Raw genomic sequence first — 19,032 nt, forward strand, 5'->3', positions numbered from 1 at the left:
TTTTCTTTCTTGCCAATATGTGACCCAATGCTTTTGTTGAGGCGCAGAGTAAATGACTTGAGTGTTATCCGTTTCCAGACATACGAAAAACAAAACAAAACAAAACAAAACAAAAAACCTGAAAAGTTGCTGGAATATGAATCAGACGTGTGTCCAAAAAAAACAAACAAAAAACCCAACAAACTTTTATGATACCAACTTTCAGTGTCCCACAATCTGAAACACATATCAACAAAATACAGTAAAAAAAAAAAAAAAAAAAAGAAGAAGGAAAACATGATGTCTTTACACAGGGGACCATATGTTATTGTGTCATATTTTCAGCCAAGTTTTCACCAAAAGAAGAAAAAAACACTCTTTAGAGAGAACTGTAAAAACATGTACTATCGGGTTAAGTAAAACAACTACTGCTATGATGGTTGCTTTGATTCTATTCATCTCTCCAGGCTCTGTTTTAATAAAGCACTGAAGAAAACATTCATGTAGCAGCTTCTCCTCATTTTTAGCTGCTGCTGCTCATCTAGTTTGCTGGTTAAGGGGTAAGATTATATCAACTGTAGCTTATTAACATTTAACTGATGATTACTACAACAACATGTCTGAATGCTGATTTTGGAATTTGTTTAATAAACATAGATCAAACATTTTTATACATTTGCATGTATAAAAATGTGTATTGGCTACACACATTTTTTTTTAAATGATGCATTTTATTTCCAATTTTTGTCACATTAGGAAAAGTCTGGCTAACAGAAATGTGTATACAGTGTTTTTACAGCTCTCAAAGGTAAGAAATGGGCCAAATGTGACCCTGAACAGTAAGTAAGGGTGAAGACGTGAATAACTAGCCAAAAATGATATATATAACGATAACTTTCAAATTGAAAGTTTTAGCTGTATAATGCTTAAGGTGTGCTGAGCTAAAGATCATTTGAATTAAGAAAGAACCACCACTATTTTTTGTTTTCATATTTCAACCACAGAAAGAGTGTGACGAGTTTTAAGTGAAGCAATCTAACTGATTTCAATTTGCAGCACATCAGTTTCAGCAGGAATTAGACTTCAGACTTATTAATTGATATAGAACTATTCAGCAGTTCTTTTGATAATGAATAGTTTATCATTTTTAAAAGCAAAAATATCAAACATTGGTAAAAAGTGAGGATTTGCAACTTTGCTTTGTTTTGAAAGTATTACATTTGGGGGTTTTTGAACTGTCAGCACAAAACAAACTGTGAAGACGTCACCTTGGGCACTGACAAATGCTGATGGCTATTTTCACCTCTTTCCGACATTTTACAGATAAGATAAGATAAAACTTTATTGATCCCACAGTGGGGAAAATTCATTGCTACAGCAACTCAAAAAGATAGTGATATGAGAAAAAAACTAATGTATACAACAGTTATTTTTACCAGTGTAGAAGTCAGTAGACTACAGCTGTTATTACAATGTGTCAAATACATACTTAAACAACTCTTTTAATTCTCTATAAGAAGCTCTAAAACATCTTTAACTAGTGCTTCATTTGCTGTTAAAATGACATTCATGCTGTTTACCAGAGCCACAGATATAGATAGAAGTAGGGCTGGGCAATTCATTGAAAAATAATGGAAACCGACATTTAGAAACTCTAATCCACTTAATCTTGCTCATGTCAAGATAGAAGTAATGTGCATATATATCCTCTATACACTGATAGAGTTACCTTGGCCTCTGGCTTGATGAGAAATGTACATTCAAACATCATATAGACAATCTTGTCAGTAAACTCAGAAACAGAACGAGCTTCCCTATGATCAGTAGAAAGAGGGTTTTTTTTGCCAGTGTTGGATCATGGTGATGTCATTCATAGAAATGCTGCTCCGACTGCTCTGAATCCTCTCGACTCGACCTCTCCGATCTATCATCCCACACAGATTTATTACTGGCGATAATTATGGTAAACATCATTGTGTATTGTATGACAAACTGGGTTGGTCTTCTCTAGCAGAATGTCTTAATAAGCATTGGTATTCATTTCTCTTTAAAGCCCTTGGAGCTCTTGGAACGTATAAAACTCACACATGACTGGCTGATGCTTCAGGTCCCCAAGCATGGACTGAATTTTGGAAAATCAGTCAAATGTTTTCCAAAATGTTCCTTTTTGATGATGCTCATAGTAAAGGCCAGCCAGGCCTGCCTTGTAGACTGCTGGGGGTCCTACCATGATGCACTGAGCTCCTCTCTCCTCCTCCCTCTCTCTATTCATCTACATCCATTTACATTCATGTACTATTAATGCATTCACTAACTTAAACTTCTTCCCCACAGTCCTCTGTGCTCTCTCATCTCACAGGACAGGGTTATTATAGTTAACTAAAACTAGAAGTGAAAAAATAATTTAGTTAACTGAAATAAAAATAAAAATGGCAGTTTAAAAAAAAAAAAAAAAAACTAAATAAAAACTAAAATGAACAACGCAAAACAAACTAAAACTAAACTGAATTGCAGATAAAATCAGCGAAGTTTTTGTTGTCGTTTCGTTTTCTCCCTTTTTACTGTCCTGTTCAGTTTGACTTCTTCTAACACCTGGAAAACTAAAACTAAGACTAAAACTAAATAAAAACTAAACTAAAACTAGTCAATTCTTCAAACTAAAAGCTAAACTAATACCACTGTAATTGCTTGTTAAACTAACTAAAACTATAACAACGCTGGTCCTGGACCCAGTGGATGTTCCGATGTCGGATTCCTGTCACCAACACTATTATTTTCAATGTTAATTGTTTGTCACTGTGCCTCTGTCTTCTCTCTCCTTCTACTCCCTCTCTCTCTCTCTCTTTGAGTTTTGGTTCTTTAGTTATTTAAAAAGGTGAAACACTGAACTTAAGTAGATCTGATAATGGATTTGATATTGGATTCAGATTTGTAATTGTGCTCCAACAGACAGTACAAACGCTACAAGATGCTCGGCTGCTTCTCCACTCAGAAAACCACGTATTCAAATAGTTTCCACGTAGCTGATTTAAGTTGGCAACCCTGCAAATACAACCTCTTTCTGCTCACTACATCTGTAATATAATATCAATGTTTTTTAAAAGCTTTGCTGATACAGTAACCTCCTCTGTGTACTGGTTTATAAAATCATATCGACTTTAGACACCCTCCCTGCTTAACATACAGAGTATTTCTCCATGTGTCTTGGCACTGATGCATCCGTTTTTCATGGTCTCATATCCAGCGCCGTAAAATCAGAAATCATGTTCAAATATTAAAACCAGGACCAAACAGTTTGCACTTTAATAGCCTGGAAAGAGGAGAGATGGCTTACGATGGCTCGCTGCTCACAAACAGCTGTCGGTGATGTGGAACTAATCATTCAAACACCCTGTTTGGAAAAAAAAGGCACAAGCCGGCCACACTTTTATTACTCGTAAACATACACATTGGCATCTGTTTGTGGTAGTGAAAAAATCATTTGAAGCGAACAGCAAAGCGCCGCATTTTTTATTTTATCTTCTCTGAGGGGATGATCGTCCATTCTGATCCACCTTAAAAACCTGCAGTCCACTTCTCTGATCTGTCCAGCAGAATGTTAGAATAAACTGAACACTGAGGTCTAAAAGAGCAAAGACAAACCTATAATAATTCTAATATTATATACAAACTTTCTCATGTCTGGAAAGTTTCAAACTGAAGAAATAATTAAAAAAACAGATCTTTCAGTGAAAAGTCAGGTAGGGTGTGGCACATCAGATCCAAACAGCCTCCAGGTTATTTCCAGTTGTTTTTGGACATACAGCTGCAGAGTCAATTCAGGTTCAAGTAGTTTTGAATGTTGAAACTTATTAAGACATTGTGGTCTTGTCCTCTCTGCTTGCAACACTGTATTTGTGTGTGTGTGTGTTATGTGTTGCAAGCAGGCAAGAGCAGTAATGTCCCCCAGCACTGATCAAAACACACTTTAGTCCCTACTTTTGTTGACACATCACTACTGTACACCAGTTTTATTGTAAGTTATCACAAAACACTGACACAGGTGGAGAAACAATCAGCTGCTGGGCATCAGATAGATAAGCACAAGTTAGCAAATATACCATTTACATCGGGGATGTCCACACTGTTCCATAAAGGTTCATGTGGCTGCAGGTTTTCATTCCAACCCAGCAGGAGCACACCAGACTGGACTCATTTAAACAACTGATCTCAGTCTTCAGACAGCTGATTCCGATTGTGATGGTTCTTATCAAGTTTGGTTGTGCTGTATGCTGAGATGATGTTTGTTACAGTATGTCACTGTTTATTTATTTATTGTGGTTGTTGTGTTGGTTGTTTTTTGTGCTGTCACTGCAAACCAAGTTTCCCCTCGAGGGACAATAAAGCTCTGAACTGAACTGATTGGTCAAATCATGTGTGCTCTTGATTGGTTGGAACAAAAACCAGCAGGCACACAGCCGTTTATACAATACTTTGGGCATGCCTGATTTACCCCACAAAACATGGAATTGATAAATATATAGATCAGTAAATAAGTCCTCATATACTGTTATCATTTTATTTTTATTGAGCCATTGATGAATATTTCATGCATAAGCCTCAACAGTACATAAATTCAGCCCTGGAAGCTAGTCTGTATCTGGTACTGGTACACTTTACTGGCACAGTGTGTCCTCTGATAGCTCAGCATAGCACTGTGTGATGCAAGTCGGCTCATCTGTTTATGCTCTTGCCTGCCAATAGTAGCTGATGCTATGTGTGTGTAATAATGTTACACAGATATGCCGATTTACTTTCCACTTCTTATGTTGTGAACATCAGCAATATCTCTTTTTTGTCACTATAGACATTTTAAATGTAATTGCTGTTACCAGCACTTATGTATTTTGTAGGAGTGTGACGATACACTCAGCTCACGAGATCGAGACGAGACGAGATTTGAACTATATTTATATTATACTACAATGAGGAAATACATGACTGTTCTTTTATTTAAAATTCACAAAATGGAAATTGAATTGAAATGTTTGAACTAATCATCTTGTAATGAATCACTTTTTTCTACTTTCTAAATATATAATTATCATATGCAGTATGCAGCACTGTAAAAGGTTTCCCCATATAGATATTTTATAGATGGATCATTTTGGTATTTATGGAAATAACAACCATAAATACAAAAGTTAGATACAATCACAAATACTAAAAAGTAAATTATAAAGAGTAGAAACAATTCTAATATATAAATATAAGTTAAATAAAGAATCCAATTATCACAAATTATAACATTTTGCTAATAAAAAAACAGAAATAAAAGTAAATTGCACAAATCCTGTATCACATAAATACATAAGTTATAATTTGTAGTGTGACTCATTTGACTTTTTGCATCATTAGGCTTCCATAGCTGCTAGATTCCCTGCTCCTCCTACTTCAGTCTCTCAGTGTAGAGACCTGAGGTTAACCTGCTCCTCTCCTCATCTCCTACTGCTGACTGAGATCTTCTCAGCAGGTAGAAGCTGCACCAAGGTTAATGATCCACATGTGACATTATAAAGAGAAGACATGACGTGCGAGTGATCGATAGAAAACCAGTCGTCTTTTTTTTTTTTTTGGTGCGCCCCTTAATTATAGCTTCGTGAGACAAAATTCACTTTGTTGAGAAAAATCGTCGCGTTTCGTCTCGTGAGATCTCGTCACACCCCTAGTATTTTGACTTCAAAACCTGCATTAAGCTGATGTCTTACCGCCCAGGTTTTGCTGAGTCTGAAGATGGGAGCACTCTGCAGAGCGGACACCACAGACACCAGAGAGTGAAGGTTGTTCAACTCCAACAGTTTCTGAAAACAAAGGCAGATGTTTAATGAACAGGAGGCATGTATTACAGTAGGTTTAACAAGTAACTTCACTAGTATATTGGTACTGGCACTGACTTTAATAAAAAAAAAACATAAATATCTTTTTTTTTTTTTTTTTTTAAAGAGCTACAGATGGCTTAGGTGTTAACACTCTGACCATGACCCACAACCAATCCAACCAGGGACCTCTGTTGCATCTCTCTCTCTCTCATTCTGTAACCAATGAGCTATGTAGGAGAATATGTACACTAGGTTCTAGAGCCAGACCAATATATCAGTCAACCAATATTATCTGCCTATATTGGCCTATCACCGATATATCAGTATCGATCTTTATTGCATTTGATATGTGCCGGTATTTTAAAAAAATATATACAGGCAGCATGTTATGTATATTTATTCAATTTTCTTTATTCACATTTAATATATACAAATTAAACTCCCAGTGAAGTTTATCATTTCAGAGAATACAGGAATACATCAAATGTAACATTCATTATTAATTATTATTATTAATTAAGGTTCCATTCCATTTAGGTTTAAGAGAGCCAGGTTCCTGCTATTGCTCCAGTTTAAGGGGAGGTCTGAATACTTACACACTTTAGCCAATAGAAGCTGTTTTCTTTCTGTTTTTTTAATACAGCATACACATTTCCTGTATTTTTTGGTTGTATTCGAATAAAGAGACTGATAAATTATTATATATGTCATTATAGCATTGCTAAAACAACACATCTAATGGTGGCGTAACACTTGTCAGAGAGGACTGTGTGTCTTCGGCCCCCATTATCTGTAAATAACAGGAAAATCTGTCAAATTCAGTTAAAAATCTGACATTTCCACATCAGCTTTTTCAGCTGACACACCTCAAAGTCCTTCATCACTTTGCTTATATGTAGTCTACAGGTATACAGTACCGTGCATGATGAAATGATCTCTTATTTCTTTGCTTATGTCAGAATCTCCAGCGTTTCTCTGATTTCAATTACTTTTCACCATCATCTGCAGTGCTTGGAGCACCGATCCTTAATTTCACAGTGATTCCCTTCACTGACAAATTCTGAGTTTGTGTATTGGTACAGTCAAGGATATAAAGGGTGCTTCAGTCAATATCTTTGCAATTTGCCAAGAACACTATGTCATGGTTCCACTTTTCCTTTCCATCCCACACTCTGACCTCAGGGAGAAACTCATACTGCTACTATTCCCTGATCAGACCACAAGAAGAGAACCATTTTTATTTCTGCCATCAGTGTATCTGCTTTTTCCATTCCTCCTCATATACTGTAATAAAGTAGCTGGGTAGCTCCTGTATGTTACAGGCTCACAGACTCAATTGGATTCTGTGTTGAGATTACTTTCCAAGCAACTGGCAGTGACCCATGAAATAAAAATCTACACTAAAACACTAAACTGTTTCCTGCACGCTTCCACTTCTGAACACGTATCCATGTCTGATGATAGATGTTCTTATGTCTCTGAAAAGTTTACGAACGTCACATTGAGTTATCTCGGATGTAACAATGGAGGTGAACAGTATGTATTTGTCTTTTGAAAACATATCTGAGCTTTTAGAAAAGTGGATCCACTAAGACCAAAGTGAGAGGAACGGTTCTAACACCAGTCTTAATACTCAAAAACCGTATATCATAAATAATGGTTCACATGAATAAAATCACTACTTCTTGCAACTCAGGCAGCAAAATAAATCATTAGAACACATCTCTCATATAACACATGAAAGTCAGCACACAGCTGGGTATGACTTTCCCATTAATGCTCATAATGTATGACAGAGTTAGTACACAATTTTTTCATAAAACTACTTTTAAATACTTTCAATCAGTAATGTGAACTCACCTTTGCTATTTTGACAAAATGGCCCAGTATTTCAGCTCGGATTTTCAGCGTCTGGGCGGTTAAGATTTCTCTCACCAGCCAGAAGCTTACCTGTAACATAACAATATACAAACACATATTTAAAACATCTGCAATAACCTAGTATAAGATACATTTTATTTCCATATTGTTTATCTTTCCCATGCATCATTAATTGCAATTAATATTATCTGCCATCTGATTTTGACTTTGCATAATTATTCATGTAATGGTAAACGTTACATTAAACCTGCATCATTGATTTTTAGCCACTTGGGGGCAGTGCAGCAAGCTGTAAACGTGACATTTACATAATCATAAATCATATGATAATATGTACCATCCTATCATGTTATATAGTAAATGTGCTTGCAAACAGTTATCTAGTTTAACATCATCCATGGAACCATGTTCAGGTCCATTTAAGGAGTATAAGTCCACTTTCCTTTCAGCTCTGATTTGGTCTCCACCAACTCCTGAGAAAAATATCTGTCTCTTTAGCTGTTGAGACAAAACCAATACAGTGACATTGCAGGCAGTAAAGCCAGAACAATGAGCTGAAAGACACCAATGAGTTCTGTAGAGCTAAGAAGAACTGCAAAGTTGGTGGTAATTCTCTGCAGGTTTGTCTCTACGGGTAAGTCCTTTGACATTTCACATTAACCTGAAAATATTGATTAGTGCAGCTTTAAAGAAGAACAAAACTATATAAAAAGGAAGAAAAAAAGGAATAGGAATTTTTCATTTGTCCTTTTCTAGGATTTGATAGATGAAGCCATTTAGCACTAAGAAGGGAAATTGAGATTGAGCTCAACAGTAATAGTATCCACTACTGAACTTTTATCTTGTAATCAATCAATCACTGATGATATTAAGGATAATGAATGTACTGTATCTTTGCCGAAACTAATGTCTATGATCACAAAGTGAAGACAGATGGGAGAGGATATTGTCTGACTGGAGCATCTTTTAGAACACAGTTATATACTTGTTGAACTAGAATTACAAGTCAGTCTCTAAACTAATGGAGACTGGGGAAAACCTCTGAGGTTTGTTTGTTAAAACTAGGTGGAAACATTAGATCATTTACAAAAAAAACCTGTGTTTCAGAACCAATCCAAAGCACCTTAGAGCAGCCTTCATGTTGGAGCAAAGATTCGGGAAAGAGCATTATTTCCCTTACAAAATGAATTTTAAGGAACATAGGTTTCTCCAGACTTAGGTAGGCGGAGGTCTCCAACTGTCTGTTATCATGAGACTACTGAACAAACAGGAAGAGTTCAATAACAAACTACAATAATAGTGATTCATGGGTTGGTATGAAACTGGGCAGGATTTCACTTGCCTTTATTAAGAGCATTTAAGTTACACATCAAGTATAACGTATATATCTCTTATTTGTTACATGTAATTTTTGAGAATTAGAATCAGATGGGGGAATATTTGCTTTAGAAATGGTTTAAAACGCACCTGGTTGAACCTGCGTGTGAATGCAACCACATTTGGAGCCAAACGGTGTTTCTCTTTCCCGTTCCATCCACAGCTGGCCAGCTCCTGCCAATCAGAAAAAAAGACAGATGAGATCTATTAAACTGATGATGACAATACCAAACACCACATTTTTAGACCGAAGCTGGTAACATCATTTGTCAACTCATGTTAGACAATGCTCATGAAAAATCATCACATATTGTCAGTGTTACCCCTCTAAACTGTTCTCCCATGTTCAGGCAGGAAGGAACATAAATGCAAATCCCTCTGTGAGAAGCCATGTGTCTCTCATTGCCAGACATACTGTATCAACACACTGCATTCGCTAAACAAAGGTCATTCTTAAACAGTTGAAAACAAAACAAAAACTACTCTAGTTACATGTATATATGCTACCGTCTGCTAATTAGTAATTAACACACAGCTGAGGCTGATGGGAATGTCATTAGTTTTGCAGGTATTTGTGCTTTAACCAAAGTATTGGACATGCTGATGGTGCTAGATGAAAAGTCAAAGGATTATCAAAGTGATTACAATTAATTCAGATGGTCAATTTTAGTCGGGACATTTCATTCTGAACCGATAATATATAATGCAATAATATTACAGAGACACATGTCACTGGATACATGAAAACTCTGACCTGTTGGTGGCACTAGAGGAAGTGTCAGGGAAAGTCATTAGGGTTTCTATTCTGGGCTCCACAGATATCAGTACTAAACTACATGGCAATCGATCCATTTGCTCCTGAGATACTTCAATAAAAGCCAAAAACCTGCTGGTGAAGCTAGACACCCTACCAAAGTCAGCCGGACTCATCCTCTGGGGAACATGAATATACATACAAATTTCAAGGAAATCTAATAAATAGTTGTTGAGATACTTAAGGATATATAAGGACAGTTTTGCAATTTTTCAAGTGTGTCTTGAGACAACAGCCGTGCCCATATGAAAGAGGTTTCTCTCAATTAAGTCATTCCTACTGTTCATACATTGCAAATTTCCCCATTGTGGGACTAATAAAGTAATATCGTATCTTATCATATCTTAAAAATCCCCTTCAAATGTTAGATAGACAGAAATAGATAAATGTGCTGTATTGAACCAAAATTAGAAAAATGAATTCAGTATATACACTGTGACAATATGCATATAAACACAGAGTGAGGGGGGAAGAAATATATATCTATAAAAAAATAAACAATAATTTAATCAAATAAAATAGCTCATTACAATAATGTAAGAAAAAAATCTTAGCATATACTATGAATATAATAAAATATACAAAGATAGGATAACATATTATATATTAGAAAAGTACAAAGTTGCTTAATTTTTTTTAAATGCAATGGAGGTAGAGTAAATATGTGCAAATTCAACAAGTTTTTGAAGGTACAAAAAAAGAGTGGAATTTGGTTGAGACCAAAACTATAAAGCTGGGGAGTTCTGAGGGTTCTCTATTAGACTGAAGTGAGGTGTTGTAAAGAGTTATTGTTTTTGGCAGGAAAGATTTCAGTCCTTATGATAGCAAAGCTGAACCAGTCTGTTAGAGAAATTGCTCCAATGTCTGTCCAGTAGGTAGTAGAGAGGGTGGTCAAGATTATCTCTAATCTCTGGCCACAACAGACTGATGGGTTACAAGATCTCTGCTCAGGAAGTAGTGTGCTCATCCCTTTGTCTGTTGTTGATGCGGATGCCCCGGTGCTTGTAGTCCTCAACCACACCAACATCCTCTCCCAGAATTAAAAAGGGTCCTTATCCTTCTGAGGTCGATCATCATCTTCCTGGTCTTGGCTGTGTTCAGAAACAGCCGATTTATTCCAAACAACTCCACAAAATCATCTACCAGTGCTCTTTTCTCTTCCTCCCACCCATTATTTATAAACCCTACCACTGCAGAGGCATCAGAAAATGTCTTCAAGTGTTATGACCCTTATATATAGTACTATTGAAAGCGTGAGGCGTACAAGGTGAAAAGTAAAGAAGACAGCACAGCATCAGTCTGATCTCTGGCCATCACAGGCTTCAAAAGTTGACTCTGCCTCAACTTTCCGGCCTCTGGCCACTGTATCCAAACCACACAGCCGAAACACACTACCACAATTCAAATGAATGGAAGAACTGGCATTTTCACTGCACTGCCTGATTTGGTCTGAATACAGCCTTAGCTGATTTGCCCTTTCTAGCCATTCTTTCAATTTGAATCGACTGTTTTCCTTCATTTCTGTCCAGAATTTGGCCTCCACCTTCCAGGAGTCTTTGAACTCCCTCAGCTTTACCCTAGGGTCGTGCTGCACACTCCTCAGTTCTTTCCTGTCCCCAAAGCTGAAGGCTTCCTTAATCTTATTAAGTACTTTCAGGTCACTGGTGATCCAGGGCTTGTTGTTAGGGAAGGAGTGTACAGTCCAGGAGGCAAGGTGGTGTTTTCACAGAATTTGATGTATTCTGTGATGCAGTCTGTCACGCTCTAGATGTCATCCCCATGTGGGGAGTCCACCTCCTCACAGTCCTTTTGGATATAGGCTGCCATTGGTAAAGAGAGACACTTTGGTGTCAGCAGGACCAGGTTGTGATTACACCTGCCAAAGGAGGGAAGGGCAGCAGCACTGTATGAGTCTATACGATTAGCAAACAAGAATTCCAGTGTTTTATTGTCTCTAGTGGGGCTGGTAACATAATGATAAAATGTTGGTAATGTTTTAAGCAGTGTGATATTATAGTAAAAGTAATGGCTACAAAAGCATTGGGATGCTGAGTTTGAAGTCTTGCAACAGTGGAGTGAATGGTGTAGCACATTACGTCTGCATTGGCTGATAGAGGACAACAATAACAATGGTGGACGAGAACTCCCTGTGCAAGTAATATGGATGTATTTCCACAGCAGTTCAGTGTCTGGGCCCAAAGACGTTCCTTCACATTAACATGTCTGGGATTGCTCCACCTTTTATTCACATACAGTGCAATCCTTCCTCTAAGCAGTCCGTGTAACATCCCTATCCACCCGAAAAGTCCTGAAGCCAGGCACAGCTGCACTGCGGTCCAGTAAGTGTGAGTGCAGCCATGTCTCTGCACTCATGGTATTCCCTCTGGGTCAATGCACCGAGCTCATCCATCCTATTGCCAAAGGACCTCACATTCAACGTGATGATCACTGGAACGCAAGGTTTATATTTCTTCTTCTCCTTTGCTCTCCATTTAGCTCCAGCTCTGCAATCCTGGCATCACCTCTGCAGCTCCTCCAAGATTCCAGGCATCGTTCCGGTCAGTACCACTGGTTTACTAAACGCAATCAGCTGGCCACATGAGTAAACAATGCCCTCACTCCTCTCTGCATGGCTCCACTGTTACAAAGTGTGTAGACCCAAACAATACAACCATGCGAAAAATTGCAAAATAAAAACGTTTAAAGTTTAAAAGCAGATGTGAAGCTTCTATTCAGCTTCATCAGTCTGAGTTAGTCATATCAAGTGGTATCTGACACATTTACAGTCTTTTTAGCATCAAATTCCCTCTTAGTGTTTCCCTGTTGAGCTGTGGTGGAAGTATAGTAACAAGAAGAGGAACTTTGGTACTAAAAACACTGTAACGTTAAAACATAGAAGATGAAGATTTGACTCATTTGGACGCTGAAGCTTCATATTAGCTTCACATCAACTTTTAAATACATGTTTACACAGAAGGAGGACTGTGGATTTAGTCCTCCATCACTTCCATTGTAAGTACATGATGAAGAGATCTTCTAATGGTCAGTATGAACAGGAGGAATAATTACAGCTAGAAAAACATGATTCAATGTTCATTTGAATATCAAGTGTTGCTTTAAGACGGACTTCAAACAATTCTGAACCCTGTAGGCCTGGATTAAAATGCTGGAATGAGAGACAGGGCCGTGAAAATTAAATCATATGAATGGGTGCGGACATGGGACACTGACAGTACCGACCTTTTGTGTGACAATGGCCCTCTCTCAGAGACATTATGGTTATATACCTGAATGAAAACAGCAGGTATTAACAAGCTGTGTATCCACCAGTGGAAATTCCCTAAGCCTTTTACTGAGTACAAATTTAAATTAATATTACTTTTCTCATTATTTCTAGGATTTTATCCAGTGTTTGACAAGTGTAAATAAAGGCATTAAGGAAAGAACATCCCGCTCTTAGAGAGGGATGACAGGAAACCCCCAGATATCCAAATTCCTTTATAAACAAGATTATTTTCATTAGGACCAGTCCTGTGTTGCTATGCTGGACACAGTTTCTCATCAGGACATCTGATTAACAGCAACACTGCGATGATTGAGTCATTATGTAGAGACGGAACATCAAAGAGGCAGCTTTTGCAGCCCTCAGTATTATGTTTCTTAACTCATTTACTCCAATTCTTCTTTCATTTGGAACTGAGGATGTTTTGTGCAGTTAACATTTGGCGGTTAGACAGGCACTGAAGAAGTTTCATAGTCACATGTTTCTTTTTCTCAGTTTCCTCCTGCAGGGTTTCGACCAGCTTTCTACAGTGTCCAAAAAAAGAGGACCTCAGCATTTTTCAGGACGCATCATATTAAGCTTATTAAGTTTCAGGGAAATCAAGATTTGTACTACATCACACGGAAAAGGCTATATATTTAACTAGTGAGAAGATATATTCATTCAATTTGTCAATTCTATTTTTATTATTAATTGTAGGACTGTAGCACACATAACTTCAAGAATTTCGTAGTATAAGCTTCAAGTGTATTTTTTTTAATATAGCACTTTAAAAAGCAAAGATGGGGGTGATGTGGTCTTGTTTCTTGGACCTTGTTAATAACCAGGAAGCAGCATTTTGGATCAGTTGTAAACGGGAAATGGTAGCTTGACGGATACCTAGGTAGAGTGAGTTACAGTAGTCCAGTCTGGATAATATCAGTCCATGGATCACTCTTTCTTGGTCAGAGGGTGAGAGGAAATGCCTGATTTTGGAGATGGACCTAGATCACTGTCAGATATAGCACCAAGATTCTTGGCCTGGTGTGGTCTGATGTAGGCGGAATGATTGCACTTTTTAATATGTATGTAGAGGTGGTTAATGTGTACATTGGGAAGAATAAACAGAGAGGTAGTTGTGTGCACATTTCCAAATGTATTCAGGCCTATATGCAGGACAGAGGGTCTACACACTGGATCATAGCTCCAAAAATCTTTATTAGACTGAAAAAGTTAATACTTGGTCCCCTCTGGGTCTTTTCCTACATAAGGAAGAATGAACATGAAATCCATCCTGTCAGGAAGCTCTCCATGTTGTACTGGTAATGTGTGATGTCGGAAGTGTGTAGTTGCTGTTCACTCATATTGATTTGTAAGAATAAGACCAAATTACTTCATTCTTAGAATACGGACCCTTTTAGAACCAAGACTTCACTCCTGGTCCAGGTCTGTAGCTCCTTGTCGAGATTTCTTACACTGTACAAGGAGTTGGATGGACCCCCACCATCCCACACCCCCTTACAAGGGAGGAGGAAAAGTTCAAGGTCATGTGGCTGTAATCATAGTCTTCTGCAAAATCTAAAAGACCATGTTGGACCAGTCAACCGAACCACACAGCATGTACTTGTGAAAGATTCACTTTGCATTGATTTCTAATCTTATTCTTATCCTTAATGTCTCTACCAGCTCTGCCTGGTTCTCTTCCCTCTCTACAGTTCACACAGAGCCTGATGTGGAAATCCTGAAGGAAACCTTTCAGGGCAGAGCTGTGACTGGAATTTCATTGACTAACAGAGGGTAAGTGGGGTTTCCAGTGGAGAGTTCAACCACTGAGGCCAGTCTGGGTTCAGCTGAGTGGCAGCAGCTGTGAATGCCATCATTACCAGTGTTAGAAACAGAAAGGTAACTGGAATCAGTCTGTGGTGAGGGTTAGATATCTGAGTGGTTCACTGGAAAACACTGTTATACATCCAACCTTATACACATGTTTCATGGAAGGTTTGAAAAGGTCAGCAATAAGAACTCTTACTCTAACTCTTCTGCTTGAGGTCTTATTTTGCCTGCTGCGAATATTCAATAGACGCTACGACAAACCTTGGTTTTCCTTCCAGATGAAAATGTGATGAAAGAATTTATAAATATAACTGGAAAAAACACACAATGTCTCTCTTACCTCCGGCTGTATCGCTTTAAATACTGGTGCATCCATCAGGGTGATTTGGCTCTGAAAATAACAAGAAATAAATTCACATTACCTTCATGTATATATGGCAAATGGAATGCACTTCTATAGCACCTTTCCAGTCTTCTGATCACTCACACACACATTCATACACTGACGGTAGAGACTGCCATCCTGCTCATCAGGATCTAATCTAGTGCAAATTCACTCACACACACACACACAATCACACACACTAGGGTGACCATATTTTGATTTCCAAAAAAGAGGACACTCAGCCCGGCCACGAGATAGCCTACTTAAATGATACTCGCAGTTTACTCAAAGATTCCTTATAATTTTAATATATTTAAAGTTTATATGTATGGATAGAATATTTTGTTATATTACAAAATAATATCTCTCAAAGACAGAAATTCAGATAGGCTTCTCATAGGTTACTGAACTTTCTTTATTATGCCTCAATTGTAATATATATATATATATATATATATATATAAAAATGTAAAATAAATGTAAAATCTCAGGAATAAAATAATGATAGAAATAATGTTTCTTCTGTGTTAGAAAAATCAACTTGTAAAATAATAGCTCTCTTTTCAAGTCTTAGTGGACAAATAAATAAATAAATAATATGAAATAATGTTCTAAATAATACCTCTTCTGTATTAGAAAAACCTGTAGCTGTGGTGGTGTATCACAGTATGAAATGCCAACGCACCCTCCGCTGCATTTACAGCATCCTCTGTTTTTCCAGGTTTCACAAAGAACTCTTTGTCATCTTTGCTGAATTACTCTCACCTCGTACTGCTTTTTATGTTTCTCTGTGTCCATATGAGCTGTGAGGTCCCTGGCACCTTTATTGGACAGACACATATGTACCAGCTTCGCACACGGTGCACTCAGCCTCCCGTATGTCCCGACCGGGTCGGTAAACTGGGAATTTTTTGCAGTACATCTGTGAACGTGCATTTGCGCTTTGGCATCTTGAACGCTTCAGCTGCACCGCCGGTGTCTGCTGCTTTCTTGTTGTGAGTTTTGGAGATCCGCCCACAGGGCAGCCTCTCGGGGATTATGTCACACACGCTAACCCAAACAGTGATAACCGGGGTGGAGGGGGCACACACATATACACACACAGAAGGAAAACCGGACATTATCATCAATTAATAAAAAAACCCCGGACGGGACGTAAAAAGTGGACATGTCCGGGGAAAAGAGGACGTTTGGTCAGCCTAACACACACACACAATCTCACACACACACACACACACACCTGGAGCAATTCAGGGTTCAGTATCTTGCCCAAGGACACCCAGACATGTGGACGGGAGGAGTCAGGGATCGAACTGCCAATCTTCAGATTACTGGGCGACCTGCTCTACCTCCTGATCCACATCCACCATTATGAAAATATGATGCAAAGGTTTAGAAGTCCTAACTGGGGATGATGAGTTTGTAATAACTGCCATTGATGGTGATAAAAAAGCCGCTGTATATCTGAGGCTGCAGCATCACAAATCGTTGCTCTTGCTCACTTAGAGCAGCCACACAGCCTGTGTGAGACGTGGCTACAGCATCTTGCCTATTTTTTCTATGTAATGGAAGCACGGAGAGATTGGTATTTTCATGACCTTGAAATTTGCCCATCTGTGTGGTGTCTTTTTTTTTGTCTGGCATCTAGCTCTGTACACATGTTGCACAGGGGGGAGGAAAGTAACACACAGATGGGAGGTTCATTAAAATGAAGAAGCACAAACTGAGTTATTGGTATTTTAGTGGAAAATGGGCCGTTATGCTGAGAATAGATGTCTCAGAACCACGTCGGTTTTCTGGAACAAAGTTGATTTTTTAAAGAATTGACAGTTTAATATTTGCAGTAAATGTGCAGCAATAATAAAATACTGCTTAAATGTATTCTAAAATGTTAACAAAACGATTTAAATTAAACACTGTCTGTTCAGTACATGTGTTTAAATCTGCATTAAAAATAACATTTAATGTGGTTTACCTTCATTAAACCACCTGAAAATGACGTTCTGGAGTCACGTGACGCGATGCGAGAAGAAGCCACGGAGTGGGGAGCTCTGCACTGCATTGCACCTTTATCCTTTAAAACATCTACACCAGAGATATTATCTTCCAGTCTACTTGTTTGTAACTAAAGGGGGTGCAAAAATGTTGAAAATGTCCAAGTCTTCGGCCAGTGGAAATATTAAAAGACTTCTAAGATCGCAGGGGGCCGGCGCTATGATGCAAGATCAAGATGGAGCTAACGAGGCCGAGCAGCAATAAGCTAACGACATAGCTCAAGATATCAGTAACATTTACTCGACACTAACAAACATTTCTGAAGATCTGGGAGGGCTGGCAGAAATACGTCGCACCACTGCGTCGGTAGAGACTAAACTCTCATCCCTAATTACAAGAATGGACGACGTGGAGAAGCGAGTGGAGTACTTGGAAATGACCTAGCAGGGGTGGCAAGCTAACCTGCCAGCTAGCAAGACAGATGTCGGACAGATATGGGACAAATTAGAAGACATGGAAAATCGGAGAGGGGGTTGTAGCCAAATCAGTTGTCTGGCATGGACCAGTGGTCCCTACCACTAGGGGCGCTAAAGATACTGGTCATGACCAGTGGTCCGTGGTCCAGACCAGCTGCTCCGTGGTCTGGACTAGCTGCTGCGTGGCACGGGCAGTGGTCCCTACCACTAGAGGCGCTAAAGATACTGGTCATGACCAGTGGTCCGTGGTCCGGACCAGCTGCTCCGTGGTCTGGACTAGCTGCTCCGTGGCACGGGCAGTGGTCCCTACCACAGTGCAGACACAGGACAGACCACTGAGGAGCTGGTCCGGACCACGGACCACTGGTCATGACCAGTATCTTTAGCGCCTCTAGTGGTAGGGACCACTGGTCCGTGCCAGACCACTGATTTGGCTACAACCCCCGCTGGAGAATCGCTCGAGACGCAACAATGTTCGCCTCGTCGGCTTACTGGAGGGCAAAGAGAGAGGAGACTTTTTTGGAGGAGCTGTTGCCAAATTTGCTGAACATAAAGGGGAGACAGACCCAGACCAATATTTGCCAGGTTTTTGAGATCGTCGGACCGGGATGCGGTGTTGCGAGCAGCGAGAAACAAAGGCAAGCTGAGCTGGGGAAACACTACTGTTATGCTTTTCCCCAACTACTCCAGAGCCACCCAGATGAAGCGCGACAAATTCAAGGAGTGCAAGAAAAAACTGCATGAACGTGGGGTGAACTTCAGAAAGCTGTTCCCGGCTAAGCTGAGAATCGAGACCGACGAGGGTGAGAAGGCTTTTGATTATCCCCGGAGACCCATGGCTTTCATAGACGCTATGCAGTGATGCACCTAAAAGCTATATTAAAGACACTGGTGTAGACTCTTTTTTCAGGATAGCAGTGCATGAGGAATCACGACGAGTGGAGCCTCGCGGACCTGACACGGACCGTCGGACCTCCGTTGGAGAGACTTCTGTGGGGGTTCGAATGTGCAAAGTTCCGGTTCAGTTGCACACTCTTTGTTTTGATAGTTTTATGGGGATGTGTGTGTTTAGTTACCACCACCACCACTGTGTAACGGTACTGCTTTTGATAAATGGTTGTGTATTATTAATGTGTAGGCAGGCATGTCTTCACAACTAGGTTTAATGCGTC

General features: G+C 39.0%; 1 protein-coding gene across 2 annotated transcripts in view; it reads right to left on the reverse strand.

The window, feature by feature from the left end:
• The window catches only part of LOC133995353 (ras-specific guanine nucleotide-releasing factor RalGPS1-like), a 139,277-nt gene that overhangs the window by 91,727 nt on the left and 28,518 nt on the right, over positions 1-19,032 (reverse strand). For both annotated transcript variants that reach the window (XM_062434713.1, XM_062434712.1), the window contains exons 4-7: positions 15,345-15,395; positions 9,186-9,269; positions 7,698-7,787; positions 5,727-5,819 (exon numbers count right to left, since the gene is read on the reverse strand). In XM_062434713.1, coding sequence (XP_062290697.1) covers positions 5,727-5,819; positions 7,698-7,787; positions 9,186-9,269; positions 15,345-15,395 — 318 coding nt within the window. The remainder of the gene's footprint in view (positions 1-5,726; positions 5,820-7,697; positions 7,788-9,185; positions 9,270-15,344; positions 15,396-19,032) is intronic.

Source organism: Scomber scombrus, chromosome 15, assembly GCF_963691925.1.
Source record: "Scomber scombrus chromosome 15, fScoSco1.1, whole genome shotgun sequence".
Lineage (NCBI taxonomy): Eukaryota > Metazoa > Chordata > Actinopteri > Scombriformes > Scombridae > Scomber > Scomber scombrus.